The sequence below is a fragment of the Bos javanicus genome, chromosome 29, assembly GCF_032452875.1.
Source record: "Bos javanicus breed banteng chromosome 29, ARS-OSU_banteng_1.0, whole genome shotgun sequence".
Taxonomy (NCBI): Eukaryota; Metazoa; Chordata; class Mammalia; order Artiodactyla; family Bovidae; genus Bos; species Bos javanicus.
The window spans coordinates 44,926,530-44,945,750 of NC_083896.1; the positions used below are offsets into that span (position 1 = coordinate 44,926,530).

A 19,221-nucleotide genomic window follows, 5' to 3' on the forward strand; every position below is an offset into this window, starting at 1 on the left:
CAAACTGCACGTCAGTGAAGGCTTAATGGAAAAAGTGTCCTGGAGGTTGGGGAGAATATAGAAAGGTGGGGCGGTGAACTTGCTGAAAGGTTTTTGCTGAGCCGTGAAAGATGCCGGGATTCTTGGCCTCCAGAGGAGAGGAATTCAATCTGGGGCCAGACACAAGGCTTGATCACTCAGAGCTTTTGTGTAATCAAGTTTTATTAAAGTATAAGAGAGATAGAGAAAGCCTCTACATAGACATTAGAAGCGGGCAGAAAGAGTGCCCCCCTGCTAATCTTTAGCCGGATGTTATATAGCTAATAGCAGTCTGCTAATTAGAGAAAGGAAATGTCTCAAAACTCAGAGACTGGCACCAGGCCCCTTACCTACAACATGCATTTTGAGATAACATTGGCTCAAGGTGAGTTGTCCTGGGCCATAACATGATTGACGTGAATCTTGAAGAAAGGCAGATTTCCAAGCAAATAGTTTCATTAACATAGATTAGGAGAACAATGTGTGAGTATAACATACTGGTTTGTCAAGTCAGTTCTGAGCCTTTAGGTGGAACCGACTTGAAGACAGAGTCTAGGGTAAATATATAGCACATTAACATAGCTTAAGACAAACATTTCCATAAGAAAAATGCATTGGTTAGCTCTAGGTTTGAGAAAAGTTAAGTTCAGGTGGAACCAGGTGTCCTTATGGTAACACAGAATTTTAAGAGAAACCTCTTTTTAAATCTGTACAGAGAAGGGGAAAAAAATCTAACCCTCATGGTTTGTTTCCTCCTGCAGCTTAAGAGAGAGAGAAAAAATGTCTGACACTTGCAGCTTATTTCCTCCATTTGGAGACCCCTGGCCTTCCTGCCTGTTACCCTCTCATTGCTAAACCCTGCTTCCTAAATATCTCTCAAAGTAGTACCTTCAGGGTAAAGCCGAGATTCACTTCTAAGGGCTCCATCATTCGGAATTTCTTGGTTATAAGTGAAGAAACCTATTTGCCTCAAGCAAAAGGGGACTTTATAGGCTTGAGTAATTAAGAAGCCCAGAATAGAAGGGCTTCAGGCACAGCTGGATCCAGTTGCTCAGATAGCATTCTCAGAAATTTTTCTGTCTCTTGGCTCAACTCCCTTCGACTTTATCCACAGCAGGCTGCTCCCACAGAGCCTGATAACCACTAGCCTGGCCGTTTCAGTAAAAAGAGGGCCCTTTTCTCCCAGAAGTAGTTTCTGAAGGTCTGGAAGTGGCTCAAGTTTCTCTGTTTTGGGTCTCCCATTTATATGAACCAATCCTTGTGGTTAAAGGACTGGTCTCTGATTGTCTAGACCTGGTTCCAAGCCTACCTCACAGTCAGGTGATAAGATCAGCTCCTCCCACTGCCTGGACTCGGGGTGGTTGTGGGCGGGTAGGTCCCAGAGGAAAACTGGAGTCTGTTACCAGGTGAGGGGGATATAGATGCAGTATTGAGACAAGAATCCAGGCCTCTATGAGGACCTATGTAATCTGGCCCTCCCTTCCCCAACAACCTCCCACCTCCTAGCCCCCAGCCTCCCACTTAGACTCTGGGCCACAGCCATGCTCAGCAACTTCCAATTTCCTGAAAACCCCATGTCTTACCTACCCACTCCAGGCCTTTGCACAGTCTGTTCCCTGTTCCCCCCAGAATGTCTCCTTCCCCTCCAGGTGTTCACCTGACGAGCACCCACTCGTCCTGGAGGCCAGGCTTGGACCTCACCTTCCCAGGACCCTTCCCTGTCTTCTCATAGCCTCTTTGCCCATCAGCATACCCAGTAATTTCCCGGTTATTTTCTGTTCACTGCAAGCTCCTTGAGAGGAGGACCTTTGTGTTTCATTCACCGGTGTCTCCCCAGCGGCCCGGCCTTGGTAGATCCTCAGATGCCAGGCAAATGAGGCCGGGTCGGGGACTGCACTCCTGGTGGAGGGAACAGCAAGAGCCAAAGCGAGTTGGTGGGGAAGTTTAGGGTTCAGCATGTATGTAGATTGACTTGACCAGGGCTGTCAACCGAAATGCCTCATGCGGCATCTTCATACTGTTCATGGCAGCTGTGCTCCAGAGTGAACATCCCAAGAGAGCCAGGCGGAAGCTCTGTTGCCTTCTACGACCTGGCCCTTGGCAGCCAGTGTCACTTCTGCTGTAGTCACAAGCCTGCCTGCCCTTCTTCAAGAAGAGGGAATAAAGCCCCCACATTCTCACGAGAGAAGTCACATTGGGAGATAGGAAATACTGTGGCCATATATGGCCATATATACATATATTTAAAAATACAATCTGGAAGCATATCTCACATCAGGAGATAGGAAATACCATGACCATATATATATAAATAAATATATATATTTTAAAATATAATGTAGAAGTGTGTTATATGGATCAAAGATAACAGGCAAGATACAACAGTATTAATATGCCATTGCTTCTCTAACAAATAGCCACAAAGGTAGCAGCATGAAAAACTCAAATTTAGGGACTTCCTTGGTGGTCCAGTGGTGAAGAATCCGCCTTCCAATGCAGGGGACATGGGTTTGATTCCTGCTCGGGGAACTAAGATCCCACATGCTGCAGGGCTACTAAGACTGCATTCTGCAATGAAGACGGAGTGCAGCCAAAATAAAAATAAAGTGAAAAATTAAAAAACCCCGCAGATTTATTCTCTTATAGTTCTGGAGGTCCAAACTGGAGTCTCTTCTGGGGAAATCTTCTTCCCTGCCTCTTTCAGCTTCTAGAAGCTGCCTGCATGCCTCGGCCCATGGCCTCTTCCTCACGTCTTGCCCCCTCCTTTCTTCTCTCATCACATCTCCTACTTCCCTTCACCCTCTTGTCTCCTTCTTAGAAGGACCCTTGTGATTATATCTAGGGTGGGGCTAACTTTTTAAATACAATTTGCCACCCTGGGTTTGAATCCAACTCTGCTACTTGCTGCTGTGTGACCTTCAAAACCTAACTTAACTTCTTGGTGCCTTAGTTTCCCCATCTGTAGAAAAGAGATGATAATTTCCCTCTCCCCACAGAGTTGATATGAGGTTTCATTGAGTTAACACATATAAATCACTTAAAACATATCATGTTACAGAACACATATATATTAATATTTATTTGATTGTGCGAGGTCTTATTTGTGGCACTCAGGATCTTTCATCTTCGTTGAGCATGTAAGATCTTTAGTTGTAGCATGCGAACCCTTAGTTGCGGCACATGGTGTCTAGTTCCCTGACCAGGAATCAAACCCTTGCCCCCCGTGTTGGGAGTGCAAAGTGTTAGCCACTGGACCATCAGGGAAGTCCCCCAAATATATATATTTTTGAAGATAAAAGTTTATATTTTCTGTGAGCAATGGGGAGCCATCGAGGATGTTAGAGTAAACGAATGTCACAGTGAGAAGCCTGCTGGGATGTCTCACACTCGCCTTTCCCCTGAGCGATGATCCTTCTTCCCTCAGAGCCTAACCTGGACTCTGAAATGACTTCCAAGCTGAAGAGCTACGAATTCCAGGGAAGCCATTTTCGGGTGACCCGCGGGGACTATGCCCCCATCCTCCAGAAGGTGGTGGAGCAGCTGGAGAAAGCCAAGGTAGGGGGTGCTCAGGGCTGAGGTGTGCCACTCCCTGCCCCTCTGGGCAGCAAAGGCGGGTACCAGGATAGGGGGGCGGCCTGAGGCTGACCAGCCCCTGCTCACCCCCAGGCGTATGCAGCCAACAGCCACCAGGAACAGATGCTGGCCCAGTACATAGAAAGCTTCACCCAGGGCTCCATCGAGGCCCACAAGAAGGGCTCTCGCTTCTGGATCCAGGACAAAGGCCCCATCGTGGAGAGGTGAGGCGCCAGCCTCCATTCCGCCCCGCCCTGCCTCCCTGCCCGCCCCTCCTCCATCTCAGCCCTTCTCTCCCCCAGTTACATCGGGTTCATCGAGAGCTACCGAGACCCCTTTGGTTCCCGTGGAGAGTTTGAAGGTAACTTCTGGGAGGTGGGAGGTCAAGATGAAACCCTTCCCCCTTCCGCCTGATGACTCTCCCGTAGTAGAGAGTCATAGCAACAGCCATCAGTGATTTGCCGTGGACTGGACACCTAGCTATCTTCACTCACTTTGATAACCATCGTCCTATGAGGATTTCCCTCCTCACTTCACAGAGGTGGGAACTGAGGCAGAGTTGGGGGGTTGACCCACCCCAGGCACCTCGGCTCTGAGCCACTTTGCCGTGCTGTCCCCTGTGTCTGGTCCAGGCCCAGGCTCCAGCTTTGTCACTTAACCCCACCTCTGAGCCTCCATCACTCCTTTTCAGGTGTCATGGAAAGTGAGGTATTACATGCAGACAGCTCAGCACAGTGCCAGGCATGTCAGTGGTGCTGGGTCTATGAGAGCAGAATTAACGCTGTGACTGTGAACTTGGCTGCTGTCATCCCAGGGCAGGTCGCAGGCTGCCTCGGCCCCTGTGCCCAAGCCCAAGTCGCAGCAGCCTCAGTCTCAGAGGTTCCCCCTTTGTACATAACTCATCATGATTATTAGAAAAGTAAGCCATGTTCATGGTCAAAAGTTATGAAAACACACACCAAAAATAATCAATTGTGACTGCACCCACCCCAAGATTAAAGTTTGGAATGTACTTTTTGTCTTTTGTTTTTATAGAGAGCAATGCTTAGAAATGTATGTGTATAATTTAAAAATCCACACTTGTAAGTAATTGGAAAAGTACAGTCGTGTGTAGGGTAAAATGTGAAATCCTTCTTTCACTACCTCTCCTATATCGCTCCCCTCCAAAGGTGACCAGAGTTCACAGTTGAGTACAGGTCCTTCTAGACCTTTATCTAAGCATTCACACACACACACATACACATACATGTTCCTTTTAAGTCATCTAGGTAAATGAGATTATATTCTGTATATTCTGTCACTTGCTTTTTTCACTTCGTCATGTATCTCGGATATCTTTTCCTATCAGTATATATAGACCTACCACATTCTTTTAAATAGGTGTACAGTGTTCATAATATATCATAAATAATTTCCCATGACATTTGATATTGTACTCCATGTCTGCCAACTGCAGGGTGTGCCATCACATAGCTGTCCCCTGATTTTTTAATAATCCCCAGTTGTTGGGCATTTAGGTTGCTTTTTGTGCTTTGCTATTTTAATCATCCTTTCTTCTTGCCCTGGTGTGGTGGTTTCATCAGACAGAGTGAATCCAGATAGGGAGCCTTTGCCAAGCCCATCCCTTAGCCAAGGTTGTCCCCTTCCTTAGTCTAGGTCAGGCTTTTCCAGGGTGTAGTCTATGCAGAGTTAGCAGGAATTATTCAGGGACTTCCCTGGTGGTCCGGTAGTTCAGACTGTATGCTTCCACTGCAGGGGACATGGGTTTGACCCCTAGTCAGGGAACTAAGATCCTGCATGCTACAGCCAAAAAAGAAGAAGAAAGATTCAGCATGGAGCAGCAGAGAGTCTCTGCTTGCAGGACTCCTCAGTACCTTTAATATGCGAATGTGCATTGAGAGCCTTTAAGAAGTTGGAGATAGAGTATATAGTGTTGCCCAAACTTCTTTGACCAGGGAGGTCTTTCTTTTTGAAGGCTCTCATAGAAAATGTGTTCTGTAGAGTGCAATTTTGAAAATACTGCTTTGAGCCAGGAACTCTTAACTGTATTAAATCTGAAAGGATCAGCCCCAGCCCTCCAGTGCAGCAGCCTCACTCACCACCACATAAGCCAGGCGCTCTAGCCATGCAGGACAGCTCACAGTTCCCCCAAAAAGAAGAGCATCTTTTTTCGCTCACATAGTCCCTTCCACTGGGCATCTGATCCTTGATCCTTTCCCCATCACCCACTAGGTACTCCCACATACACCTTTAAGATCCATCTCAGGGCACTCCCTGGCAATCCAGTGGGTTAGGACTCCATGCTTTCCCTGCTGTGGCCCCTGATCAGGGAACTAAGATCCTACAAGCCACCTGGCATTGCCAAAAAAATTTTTAAGAAGTTTAAAAAGATCCATCTCAGGTGTTACTCAGTGAAGCCTTTTCTCTGTACCCTACTCTCCCCAAAACAGGGGCCTCCATGAAGGCAAAGCACAGGCCCAGGTTCTCCCGAGTGGCCAGCACAGGCTCACTGCGCCCAGCAGGCAGTCAATGCCTGCATAATGGCTGGAGGGCTATTACAGGAGAGGAGGAGGGTGTGGGATCCCCCAACCCTGCCCACTCACAGCCCACTCTGTCCCCCACAGGCTTCGTGGCCATGGTGAACAAGGCCATGAGTGCCAAGTTTGAGTGGCTGGTGGCAAGTGCGGAGCAGCTGCTGAAGGAGCTGCCCTGGCCCCCAGCCTTCGAGAAGGACAAGTTCCTCACCCCCGACTTCACCTCCCTGGATGTTCTCACCTTCGCTGGCTCCGGCATTCCCGCCGGCATCAACATCCCCAACTGTGAGCTTCCCCGGAGGGTCCTGCCCGCCCCCTATCCCCACCTGAACAAGACAGGGCCTCCCCAAACCCCCTAGGAGACGCCACTGAGAGTCACCCCCTCCCCCTCCACACACTCGCCCTGGCCACATAGCACCCTGCTCCACTTACATTCCCAGCCTGTCCCTCTGGTTAGACTCCTTGCCTGTGACCCTTGACCTTTGCCCTTGCCCTTTTCTCCCTGGTCTCCTTCCCACCTTCTCCAGATGATGACCTGAGGCAGACAGAAGGCTTTAAGAACGTGTCCCTGGGGAATGTGCTGGCCGTGGCCTACGCCACGCAGCGGGAGAAACTCACCTTCCTGGAGGAGGAGGACAAGGTGGGCGCTGGCGCGAGGCCTGGCCTGACCTCAGCTGACGCGGGAGGGCGGAACAGGCCAGGCCAGGGAGAAGGACGGGGCTTCAGGCCCGGCTCTGCTGCTTCCCCGCGGTGTGACCTCGGGTCCTTGGAGCCTGTTTCCCCAGCCGGTGGTGGAGGAAGCCCCTTCCTCGTGGGTTGTTGCCAGGATGAGATGGGCTCTGCAGTGCCCAGAGTAGGACTGGCAGGTGGTAGACCTTTAGCAGATGTGTGCCTCACAATGGGCCCTCGGGCTGGCACGGGGGCTGTGGGCAGGCTGTGTGACCGTGGTGGGGCAGTGGGCAGCGTGGGTCTCTGCTTGTCTTGGCAGGACCTGTACATCCGCTGGAAGGGACCCTCCTTTGACGTGCAGGTGGGGCTGCACGAGCTGCTGGGCCATGGCAGCGGCAAGCTCTTCATGCAGGTAAGAACTCGAGACCAGGGGCTTCCCCAGCGGTCCAGTGGCTAAGACTCCACGCTCCCAGTACAGGGGCCTGGGTTCAATCCCTGGTCAGGGAACTAGATCCATGTGCCAAAACTGAGTTTACATGCCACAACTAAAGATCCTTCTTACTGCTAAGGATCCCACGACTAAAAGATCCTGCATGCCAAAACTAAGACCCAGCACAGCCAAATAAATAAATTAAAAAAAAAAAGAATAAAGGGCTAGTGCTGATACCAGTGGGACCCTCCTCAGTTCTAGGCCTATGGCTCCCCTTCCCCATAATCAGCCCCCCAGGGTGGGGAAGCTGGTCCAGTCTTGGCTCTCAGTGTCTCACCCTCCCCTAAGATGTCCCAGGATTGAGTGAGATCCGTAGGACAGGCCAGCGGAGGCCCCCACACAGAGTCTCCCACACAGAAGGACTTGCTTGGCTCAGGCCCAGGAAGCCTGCCCTGAGGGTATGACCCAGGCAGCTCCAAGGGCAGAAAAGCGGGGCAGGGGCGGTGTCTGGACGACCCCAGTCCTGAGGCTGCAGCACTGTCTTTGCATTGCTGTTCCCTGGACCCTGTACTTTTCTAGGTATTGTAGGGAGCTACCCCTTCCTGTGGGCCAGCCAGAGTGGCTGGAGCCCTCTCAACACCTACTCAGGGAACATGAGAAACATGTTAGCAGGCCAGGCGGAGCCCACTGTGGACTGTGCAGATGAGAGGACTGGAGGCAGGTGGGGTGGGGTCTGCTCCTCTTGGGGCCATGGCTGCCTCCCTGAATGGGGATCAGTTGGGCTTGGAAGTCAGAAAGATCCAGAGGGCAGCTGATGGGGGGAGCATCAGGCTTTGTCTTAGCTTCGAAGTCCCAGGGAAGCAGCAACAAACATAGCCCCTCTGTGGTCTTCTTCAGTCAGGTCCCCTCCCTGAGCCTCAGTTGGCCCATCTGTAAATGGGTTTCCTGACCCCTACCGTATGGCTCTTGTGAGGAATAAAGGTGAAGCCCTGGGATTTTCCTGGCATCCATAAGGCCCTCTGGAAATTGGTATTGTTGTTAAGAGACATTGTGCACAGATATTGTGTGCTCTAATTCTGCTCTGGGGTTCTTAGTCTCCGAGCCTTAGGTTCCTCCTTTGTGAAGCGGGATAATAATAGAACCTTCCTAGGAAGATGACTTAAAGGGTTAAAAGGCTGGCACCTGGAGAGGATGGTGAGGGTGAGAATCACGTGCTGTGGCTTCTCTGCAGCAGAGGGGCCACAAAGGTGAGGAGCCGCCAGGCCTCATGGCCAACGCACTGGGACATCTCCAGCTGGGTCTGGAGATACTGGGTCTGGGTCTTCACGTGACTTTCTGCACGTCCCTCTCCCTGATCCCCGGCCCACAGTGTCGCTCTCTGTGCAGCGGGGTAGGTGTCTCAGGTTCTTCCACCTCTGGGGGCTCTGAGAGGTGTCACAAAGCAGGTGTGGAGCCACCACGTGTCAGGCACCTGCTGCCCCTGCCATCTGCTCGCTGCTCCCTGGCTGCCTTTCTGAGCCCCTTGGATCCCGGGCTGAAGGCCTAACCTGGGCCCCGGGTACCCCACCCTCACCTGCCCCACGTTCGTGACCCTTCTCCTGCAGGACGAGAAAGGAGCATTCAATTTCGACCAGGAGACCGTGATCAACCCGGAGACGGGGGAGCAGGTGAGGGTGGCCTGGGTGGAGCTCCAGGGTACAGGGAGGGGGGCCTAGGTAAAGTGGCAGCCTTCCCTAAAGCCTGCTTCCTGGGCTCCCCCTCCCAGATCCAGAGCTGGTACCGGAGCGGGGAGACCTGGGACAGCAAGTTCAGCACCATCGCCTCCAGCTACGAAGAGTGCCGAGCGGAGAGCGTGGGCCTCTATCTCTGCCTCCACCCCCGAGTGCTGGAGTACGAGCCGCAGACCCGGGGTGGGGGGTGGGGGGTGCTCCTCTGTGGATGGGGGGCTGCTGGCAGGGAGGGCAGGGCCCAGGCAGCCTCTGACCCTGCTCCCCCACCTCTTCCCTCCCTCCCGCAGGATCTTTGGCTTTGAGGGGGCTGATGCAGAAGATGTGGTCTACGTAAACTGGCTCAACATGGTTCGGGCTGGGCTGCTTGCTCTGGAGTTCTACACCCCTGAGGCCTCCAGCTGGAGACAGGTAGGGGCTGGGGGACCCCTCAGAGGGAAGGGTCTGTCCTGGGGACCAAGACCAGGATGCTGGGTGTAGGGATGGGACAACTGTACCTACGAGGCACATGAACCGGGTTGATCCCAAACTCTACCACATGTGAGGGCAAGTCACATCACTGTTGTAAGCCTCAGTGTTCCTGCCTGTAGAATGGGAGTAATCGTCTTTTTGCCCACCTTTAAGGGAGAATCAGATGAGATGATGTTACTGTGACCACTAACAGGTGATACACAGGACTCCGTCTGTGCCGCTTGGTTCTAACCAGTTTATATGAACTGACCCCTTTGTCCCCAGTGTCAACCTAGGTGGTAGGTATGTTATCACCTTCGTTTTAGAGATGAGGAAATGGAGGCACAAAGAGATTAAGTAACTTGCTGGCAAGTAACAGAGTCAGAATTTGAATCCAAGCAAACTGGCTCCAGAGCTATTAGGCTACGCTGTTTGGCTATGAGATGTACTTTGGAAACAGGGTAGGCAGGGACTTCCCTGGTGTTCCAGTGGCTAAGACTCTGCACTTCCACTTCAGAGGGCCTGGGTTCAATACCTGGTTGGGGCACTAGATCCCACATGCCACGACTAAAGATTCTGCATGCCGCAATGAAGACCTGGTGCAGCCAAAGTAATTGATTAATTAATTTTTTTAAAAAAGAAATTCAAAGCAAAAATTAAAAAAAAAAAAAAAGAAACAGGGTAAGCAATAGAAATCTTTTAAAAAGTCACCTAAGTCTGTTTTGAGGAGGCGATATTGGGTCATCGAAAGAACACACGTTTTAGAATCAGGAAACTTGGGTTAGTCCTTGTTCTCTCTTACCAGCTGTGTGACCCTGAGCACTTCACCTCTCTGGGCCTCTGTCTTGTCATCTGTAAACTGGGGATTATGATGCCCTCTTGATCCCACAGAACTGACTGCAAACAGGATTGTGGAGGAGAAAGTGGCTCAGGGTGGCAAGGGACCCTCTGGGGTAACTGCTGTCATCAGGGCGGGGTGTGGAGCAGAAGAGGGCAGGGTGGGTGACGAGGGGGCGCAAGGCTCTGGGTCCTGCCTGGAAATGGCCTCCTCGTGCCCCAGGGCAGCCTGCCCTTCCTTGTGAGAGGAGAAGGGAAGCATTTGACGGGGGAGGAATTAAACACCAAAGGACCCACAGGGTGGGGGAGAATAAAACAACAATAAAAATTGACAGTTAGCAAGCACATATGATACATCAGGCCTTGGAATGAACTCTTGATACTGGGTTGGCTAAAAAGATCATTCCCGTAACATCTTAAGGAGAAACCTCAACGAGCTTTTTGGCCAACTCAACACTTCTTACCTTGGGCCTACAAATGATTCCTTTCTCTTTGGCCCTGGCAGGCCCACATGCAGGCCCGGTTTGTGATCCTGAGGGTCTTGCTGGAGGCTGGCGAGGGACTGGTTACCGTCACTCCTACCACAGGCTCCGATGGGCGCCCCGATGCCCGGGTCCGCCTTGACCGGGACAAGATCCGGACAGTGGGCAAACCCGCGCTGGAGAGGTTCCTGCGGAGACTCCAGGTAAGCAGGGGCCTCTTGCCTCGGAGGCCCCCTCCAACTCAGCCTGTCTGCACACTCTGTAACAGGGAAGGCTTCTTGGAGTAGGTTGTGTTTAAGCCAGAAATGGGAGTGCCAAGGAGGAAGCAACTGTGAAAAGATCTGAGTGAAGAAGAAACAGAGCATAAAGGCTGGTCTTGGGACTGGAAGGAGCTTAGTGGGTTGAGGGACAAGAAGGAGGAAGCCTGGAGCTTGGTGAGTGAAGGAGGGAAGGACGGTGTTCACTGCAGTCCTGGTTTCTCTCCCATGTTGGGATGTTTAGAGTCAGGAGACCTTTTGGGATTCTGGTGCCAGGACTAACCAGCTGTGTAATTGCCTTGCTGGCCTCCACTTTTCTCATCTGTTAAATACATCACCTGCCTCACTGGCAGGAATTCAATGAAGCAACATATATATGGAACTGAGCAATAAAATGGAGAAGGCGATGGCACCCTACTCCAGTACTCTTGCCTGGAAAATCCCATGGATGGAGGAGCCTGGTAGGCTGCAGTCCATGGGGTCACTAAGAGTCTGACACGACTGAGTGACTTCACTTTCACTTTTCATTTTCATGCATTGGAGAAGGAAATGGCAACCCACTCCCGTGTTCTTGCCTGGAGAATCCCAGGGACGGGGGAGCCTGGTGTGCTGCCATCTATGGGGTCACACAGAGTCGGACACGACTGAAGCGGCTTAGGAGCAGCACCAGCAAAGCAATAAAAATCATGTTATCCAACCCAGTGTGACACCAAGTGTGGTCCAGGGACTAGCAGCAGCAGCAGCACCCAGAACATGCAGATTCTCAGGCCCCACCCCAGACCCCCTGATTCAGAAACTCTGAGCGCGAGGCCCCAAAACCTGCATGCTTACTAACCTTCCAGGTGATCCTGACACTCAGCAAGGCTGGAGAACCCCTGTTGGTGACCCACTCCTTACTGGGTAGTGCCTTCCATCAGAACAGGGTCCTGCTGGCTTTGCCAACCTGAAAAAGGCCCAGCCTTCAATTCAGCAAATATCTCTCTACGATTATACTCCCACCTATTTCCAGAAGGGATTTAAGGCATTTTTCCTTAAAAGATATGTGTTTGACCATGAAAGTAAAATAAAATTAGAAATGAAAAAATATTAGATGCCCAAGGCAGTGCCATGTCCCAGATTAGATTCTGGAATAGAAAACAGACATTCATGGGAAAATGAGTGAACTCTCAATAAAGTCTAGAGTTTGGTTAAGAGTAACGTACACATTTTGCCCAATGTTGACAACAGATGAAACTGGGCCAGGAGCCCATGGGAACTCTCTGGGCTATCTTTGTGGCTTTTCTGTAAATCTAAAATTATTCCAAAACAGTTTATTAATAATAATAATAAGTCACTAGATAAAGGAATCAAATCCACCAAACCCTTGGCCAGTATTGAACTGTGACTTAGTGGTGACTGAACACAGGGCGTTCCGTCTTAGAGACTGAAGCAGGCGGATCTTTGTCCAGGATCATTCATTCAGCAGAATGGACAGTGCCACAGTGGTGGCTTTACAGAACATATGGAACATGGAACAGGAGATACAGAACATGGAGGCATTTTTTGGTGCGGCTGTTTCTTTCATTAGCCCCCTAGGAAAACCCAAGAGCACAGCAAAGACCTAGCCAGCAGGGAAGATGGAGTCTTTTCCACAGGGAAAGCCTTCAGCCACGGGATTACAAATAGTCATAGCTTTGGCTCACCCACATTGTAAAAACTGATGAGGTGAGATATAAATCTGTATTTCTGGCTTCTTGGAGGGCCTGCCATCAATAGACTTAATTCCCTGGAACCGAGCCGTGGCCACTGCGTTTGGCTATCTACACGTGCTCCACTCTCCAGTCCGCCAGGTCCACTTCCTGTTTCCTGTACCTGCCTTAGTCACTCACTCATGATACCACCTGGCTCCCGTGGATACCCCTGTCGCCAGCTCTCTGGTTGAAGCTCCTGGTGGCTAACATGTCTACTTCATGAATCTATGTTCCCATGCTGGGTGTTAAGTATTATGCAAAAGAGAGAAAGGTGAGACAGTCTCTCTAACCTTCCCCCAGGAGTTCCCAGTCAGTTTTAATTCCTGCAGAGCTAGGGAAAATCATTCTACCCCTGGGCCTAAGAGGAGGAGTCCTACTTTGCCAGTGGCAAATTGGCAGAATAAATAAGGATCAGAGCCACAGATGTCAGTTATTTGGAAGAGAGCCAACTAGATCTCTTAGTCCTAATCTTTATAATCACTGAAACTAAAAATAGGCAGCTTAAACAGATTTTAGATCCAGCTGAAGATAAGAGAAGTTACAGAGAGTGCATCGTGTGTGCTAAGGCACTTCAGTCGTGTCCAGCTCTGTGCGACCCCATGGACTGGAGCCCGCCAGGCTCCTCTGTCCATGGGATTCTCCAGGCAAGAATACTGGAGTAGGTAGACATGCCCTTCTCCAGGGGATCTTCCCGACCCAGGAATTGAACGTAGGTCTCCTTCATTGCAGGTGGATTCTTTACCATCTGAGCCACCAGGGATGCCCAGAGTATTTATATTTAGCACAGAGACACAAAGATAGAAAATTTGGAAGAAATTAAGAGACACGGAGGAGGGAGACTTCCCTGGGGGTCCAGTGGCTAAGACTCTGCACTCCCAATACTGGGGGCCTGGGTTTAATCCCTGGTTGGGGAACTAGATCTCACATGCCACAAATAAAGACCCCAAATGCCACAAGAAAGATAAAAGATCACAACTAAGACCCAGTGCATGAAATAAATAACATTAAAAAAAAAAGACACGGAGGACAGTGTGAAAAGATCTACTGTACATGAACTGAAGTTCCAAGAAGAAAGGAGAGAGAAAAGAAGGAATTTTAGAAGAGATAATGACTGAGCACTTCATAGAACTGATGAAAGACCCAACTCAGAAATCCAAAGAAGCTCAAGAAATTCCAAGAATGACAAGCAAAACATGTGTCTAGAAATATCATAGAATAGAAATTCCTTGGTGGCCCAGTGGATAGGACTCTGCACTTCCACCTCAGGGACACGGTTTCAATCCCTGGTCAGGGAACTAAGATTTCACAAGCTGCACCATGTGGATAAGTAATACTGATAATGATAACTTCATCAAAACTTACCATAAAGAAGGTAAGAAGATGCATCTTAAACTGGGATAGGGTATTTATCACATATGAGTTAACAAAAGGTTAGCAGCTAAATATATAAAGAACTTTCCAAAAAAAGTGAAGAAAAAACAGCCTAACAGAAAAATAGGCAAAACTCATGAACCGAGGAAGAAAATAAATAACCCACCAACTTGTGGGATGTTGTTCCATCTCATTAGTCATCAGGAAAACACAACCCACATGAGATTTCCACCCACCAGCTCAGCAACGTGAAAAACTGTCAACATCACCCTGGTGAGCCGAGCCGGATGGACCGCCACCCCCCTGCCTCTGGGAGTGAAAACAGGTGCAGCGAATCTGGAAAACAATGGGGGCATCATCCTTTAAGGATTATTATCCAGACCTCGATTCTCCTGGGAAAACCTGCCCCTGATCACCAGGAGACGTACAATATGTCCAGAACAGCCTCGGAGGGCAAAAATCACAGGTTATACAGCAACAGTGGAAGAGACAGGACTGTGGCATGTTTGTAAGTGTAAGTTTGTAAGTATAGCCACGGGACTATATACTGCACTCACAAACACGTGGATCTCAGACGTAGTTCGAGCAGAAAAAGCAAATCACAGGATGTGGGCAAAAGTGTAACATGAATTGAGAGTAAAACTCAGGGAAAACAAGAGGCTAATAAGCACAAAGTCAAGTGCTGATTCCTCAGGCGGGGGAGGCTACGAGGTGCAGTCAGGGAGGGATGATGTGAATAACTGTTAAGCTGGGTGGTGGTGGTGTGGGTGTCATTCTTTATAAGGTAGGTACTGTACGTTTTTTATTTGAAATGAAATGTTTTTTTATATGAAATGTTTTATTTTAAAAAGAGGGTGGGGACTTCCGTGGTTGACTCTGAGCTCCTACTGCAGGGAGTGAGAGTTCAATTTCTGGTCGGGGAAATAAAATCCCACATACCATGCAACCAAGAAAAAGTATTTATTGAACACTAAGAATATATTGGGCTTCCCTGGTGGCTCAGGTGGTAAAGAATCTGCTGGCAGCGCAGGAGACCTGGGTTCGATCCCTGGGTCGGGAAGATCCCCTGGAGAAAGGACTGGCTACCCACTCCAATATTCTTACCTGGAAAATTCCGTGGACAAAGGAGTCTGGTGGGCCATAGTCCACAGAGTTGTAAGAAGTTGGACACAACTGAGCGAATTTCACTCAAGAATATATTGTCTGAACATTTGTCATGGTAAAAATTTAAAAAAAAATGTTTTTAAAAAGAAGATAATGTTACTATCCTCTTTGTGTACAGTTCAAGTGAGATAATCAAAGGGAACCATTAGCTTCACTTTAATATGGACCCTGCTCAGTGCTAACACGTGATCTGCATGCCCTCGAGACAGTAGATGTGGTCCAGGGCAGGGTGCCGCTGGCCATGGCTCTTGGCAAAGCCCCGTGAATTCATGGAGGGCGTCCATCCAAAGGCACTGACTCCTGCCTTCCCACAGGTGCTGAAGTCCACGGGGGACGTGGCCGGAGGCCGGGCCCTGTATGAGGGGTATGCGGCGGTCACCGATGCGCCCCCCGAGTGCTTCCTCTCCCTCAGGGACACGGTGCTGCTCCGCAAGGAAGCCCGGAAGCTCATCGTTCAGCCCAACACTCGCCTCGAAGGTAATGGACTCCTGGGCCCCCTGTGATAGAGGGCCCTCGGGGAGCACAGAGGAGGCCTGGAACTGACCCCGGAGCTCGGGAAAGGCTACTCGAGGTGGCTCCTGTCTCCCCCCTCCCTCCCGGCCCAGTCCTCCCCATGCCAAACCTCAGGCCCACACCTTCACATCCACCACCACCATAGGCCACCCCCCAACACACACACACACACACACACACAGGGTCAGGCTGCTTGTGAGATGGCAACAGAAGGTTGAGGGCGGCCAGCAGAGCAGGGGCTAGTGAAACAGACACACCCCGGGCCTTGGAGGAGGCTGGGCATCATGCTGGAGAGTCAGGCCTGGTGGGGCCCAGGAGTGAGGTCAGGTGAGGCAGAGAGGAGGCACCCAGCAGGCTGAGAGCAGTCAAGTCAGAGCAGAGGTCAGCAGCCCCATGGTCCCTCTCCCCTCCTCAAGTGATGCTGCCGTTTCCAAAAGCCACGCACTTGTACCTTTTGTACTAAGAGCTTTTGCACCTCCATGGGTAAGTGTGAGAGTTAAATGCAATAATTACCTGCTCCTAGTGAGGAGAGAGCATTTCAGAGGTTTAGCCTAAACTCTACTCTGGGGAATTCCCTGGCATCCCAGCGGTTAAGACAGCGCTTTCATTCCCGGGGCCTGTGTTCAATCCTGGGGGTGCCAGCACCCTGCTGCATTCACTCTCTTCTCATCCCTTGCCTCACGTTTCCCGACACTGGCATGTGAGGCACTTGAGACGAGGTGGTGCCAGGCTGTGGTTAAAACATGAGCTTCAGAACTGCGCTGCATCCTTGGCCTATTCACTTAACCTTTCTGAGCTTGGGTGTCTTCATTCATAAAGCCCGTGTGGATTGTGCGCTGACTCTAGTGAACCTGAGTACTTCCTTCAAGTTCTAAGTGTATTCCAGGGATTAACCCTTTAAATACTCAATAATACCCAGTAAGGTATAGGTATTATTACAGGTAAGGAAACTGAGGCACAGAGAGTCAGTTACTCAAGGCTTACAGCTTTTTACTGGAGGAACCAAGAGTCAGATCAAGAGCATTTGCTCCTCACTATGCTAGGAAGTGGAACTTCATGGGAAGCTGTGAGGGTTAAATGAAATAATTACCTCCTCCTGGTGAGGAAAAAGCATGTAAAATGTTTATTCCAAATTCTAGAGAATTCTCTGGTGGCCCAGTGGTTGGGACTTAGTGCTTCCACTGCCGAGGCTTGGTTTCAATCCCCCATGCAGGCTGCATGGTGCAGCCAAAAAAATAAGAATAATTAAAATAAAAAACACTTTAGTTAAAAAACAATATAAACTCCACTCTGTGCTCCAGAGGTGTCATGGATTTGCCAGCCCTCTCCCCTGGCTCACCACCCTGCAGGCACACTCTCTGAGCTATCACCCAGCTTCCTCTTCTTCATGGTGGCTGTCACTCTGCCATTTTCCTGTCTGCTCCTCTCCATGGCAACAGGAACAGCATGTCCCCAGCACCTAGCACAGGGCCGGGAGCCACTCAGTGCCTGTCAGTGAGTGAGTGAGTGGATTATACCAGGCTCCCAGCAAGTGCTCATTACATGGACAAGATCATCATTGCTTTGACTGTCCAGCTCTGGGCAGGCACTGGGGATGGACTCCTCACCTCAAGTTGTTCTCAGCCCATTAGAAATAAGACAGAGAGAGAAATGGTCTTACAAGGGAAGTGTTCATGGGTGCCCAAAAGACACAAACAGTGGTCTGAACACTTAGAGAAGGGAAGATCATATCTACCTTTGAGAGAACTGGGGAAAGGTGGGTCTGGGGAGGAAGTAGGGGGTAAACTTTGAGGCCCAAAGAACAGGTTGAATTTTCAAAGGTGATGGTGATGGTGGTGGTGATTGTATTAATAGCTCACTTTTGAGGACTTCCATGGGCCAGAGTCTGGGTAAAAACTCTCCACGGATCAACTCCCAACAACTTAAATGAGGAAGTTTCCCCTTTTTCAGCTGGAAACTGAGACACAGAGGGGCCGTATATTTGAAGTCACACAGGGAGTGGCTGGCAGGATCAGGATTTGAACTCGGGCCATCCGAGCTCAGAGCCTGTGCCCTTAGCTGCATACATCCCATAAGGCCACAGAGTACAATGAGGCACTGTGAGCAGGTAGAGAAGTGGAGGGATGTTAGAAGGAAGTGCTTCCCATGAGTATTCAGGAACACCACATAGGTTAGATGGGTGCCCTTGGAACAGCCCCAGTTGACAGATGAGGAAGTAGGTTCAGAGATCGCGATGCTTATGATAGCTGGCACTTGGTGAGTGTGCCTTCCACCCGTTATATTATATTTAATCATCGCAGCTTCTTGAGAGATGTACTGTGCTTGCCCCCACTTTCCAGATGAGGAAACTAGGGCTTAGGTTAAGAAACTTGACCAGGGCCCCACAGTAGATGGAGATGAAGCAGTTCCTCCTGGAAGCCAAGGACTGTGTCTGTTTCACCTAACAATGCACTGTTGTAAATCTCTATTAAGTGAATGAATGAATGCAGCAATTCATTGAATACTCCCCCTTTAATGTTTCCTATCTCATAGGATTATGGAGTCAGTTAGATAATGAAATATTGAGCACAATTTTTGGCACATGGTAAAAACTCAGGAAGACAACTAGCTGCTTCTATGATTACGACTATGATTCTGTTTCCCTATTAAAACCTTTTCCTGCTGCTGTTTTTTCTCCATCTCCTCCCCAGGCTCAGAAGTACAACTTCTTGAGTATGAGGCCTCAGCTGCAGGCCTCATCCGATCCTTCTCTGAGCGCTTCCTAGAGGATGGGCCCGAGTTGGAGAAGATCCTCACCCAGCTGGCCACAGCTGATGCCCAGTGCTGGAAGGGGCCCCAGTGAAGCCCCATCTGGCCAGGCTTAAGGCACCTGTGAGGCCCTTCCCTGACTCGATCAAACCAAGGCTGTAAGTGGCCCCCTTTTTGTGGGCCCAGGAGAGGGGCAGGAGCCTGGACCTTGGTGCTACCTCAGCCAGGGGTGGTGACACTAAGCCCTTCCATTTGTCAGCACTTTCCAGCTTATCAGTGGTTCCCTTGTGTTATCTCATTTGATCTACACTGCCTTCTTCGGGGTGGGCAAGGCTCCTTGTCCGGATTCCCAGATGAGGAAATACAAGTTGTGAGAAAGTGACCTGTCTAAATCCTGCAGGATTCAAAACCTCTCCCAATCCAGTGCTCTTCATGTATTACTTTTATAACCAGAAAAATAAATATTGGAAACCACCACCATCTTCGCAATTTGTGTGGTTCTTTCTGGCCTTGGCCTCACGTCTCATTTGCTCCCAGCAGGGTGGTGGGATCAAGTCCTAGGGAGGGGGAAGGAGGGTCATTTTTAGGCTCCTATCTGCAACAGGATTTTGCCATCACCTCTAAATCTGGATATGCAGAGAGTCACATGGGTGAACATAATATGATTTTTGCCATCCTCCCTCATGGCTTTTCTTCTATTTTAAAGAAGAACCTAAAA

General features: G+C 49.9%; 1 protein-coding gene across 1 annotated transcript in view; it reads left to right on the forward strand.

Moving 5' to 3' along the window:
• The window catches only part of DPP3 (dipeptidyl peptidase 3), a 31,943-nt gene extending 12,963 nt beyond the window's left edge, over window positions 1–18,980 (forward strand). The window contains exons 7-18 of the mRNA XM_061407061.1: window positions 3,443–3,573; window positions 3,685–3,815; window positions 3,894–3,952; window positions 6,216–6,410; window positions 6,653–6,765; window positions 7,114–7,206; window positions 8,829–8,891; window positions 8,990–9,114; window positions 9,242–9,362; window positions 10,744–10,923; window positions 15,557–15,719; window positions 18,446–18,980. Of these exons, the coding sequence (XP_061263045.1) occupies window positions 3,443–3,573; window positions 3,685–3,815; window positions 3,894–3,952; window positions 6,216–6,410; window positions 6,653–6,765; window positions 7,114–7,206; window positions 8,829–8,891; window positions 8,990–9,114; window positions 9,242–9,362; window positions 10,744–10,923; window positions 15,557–15,719; window positions 18,446–18,597 (1,526 nt within the window). The 3' untranslated portion in view covers window positions 18,598–18,980. The remainder of the gene's footprint in view (window positions 1–3,442; window positions 3,574–3,684; window positions 3,816–3,893; window positions 3,953–6,215; window positions 6,411–6,652; window positions 6,766–7,113; window positions 7,207–8,828; window positions 8,892–8,989; window positions 9,115–9,241; window positions 9,363–10,743; window positions 10,924–15,556; window positions 15,720–18,445) is intronic.
• The last annotated feature ends 241 nt before the right edge of the window (window positions 18,981–19,221 follow it).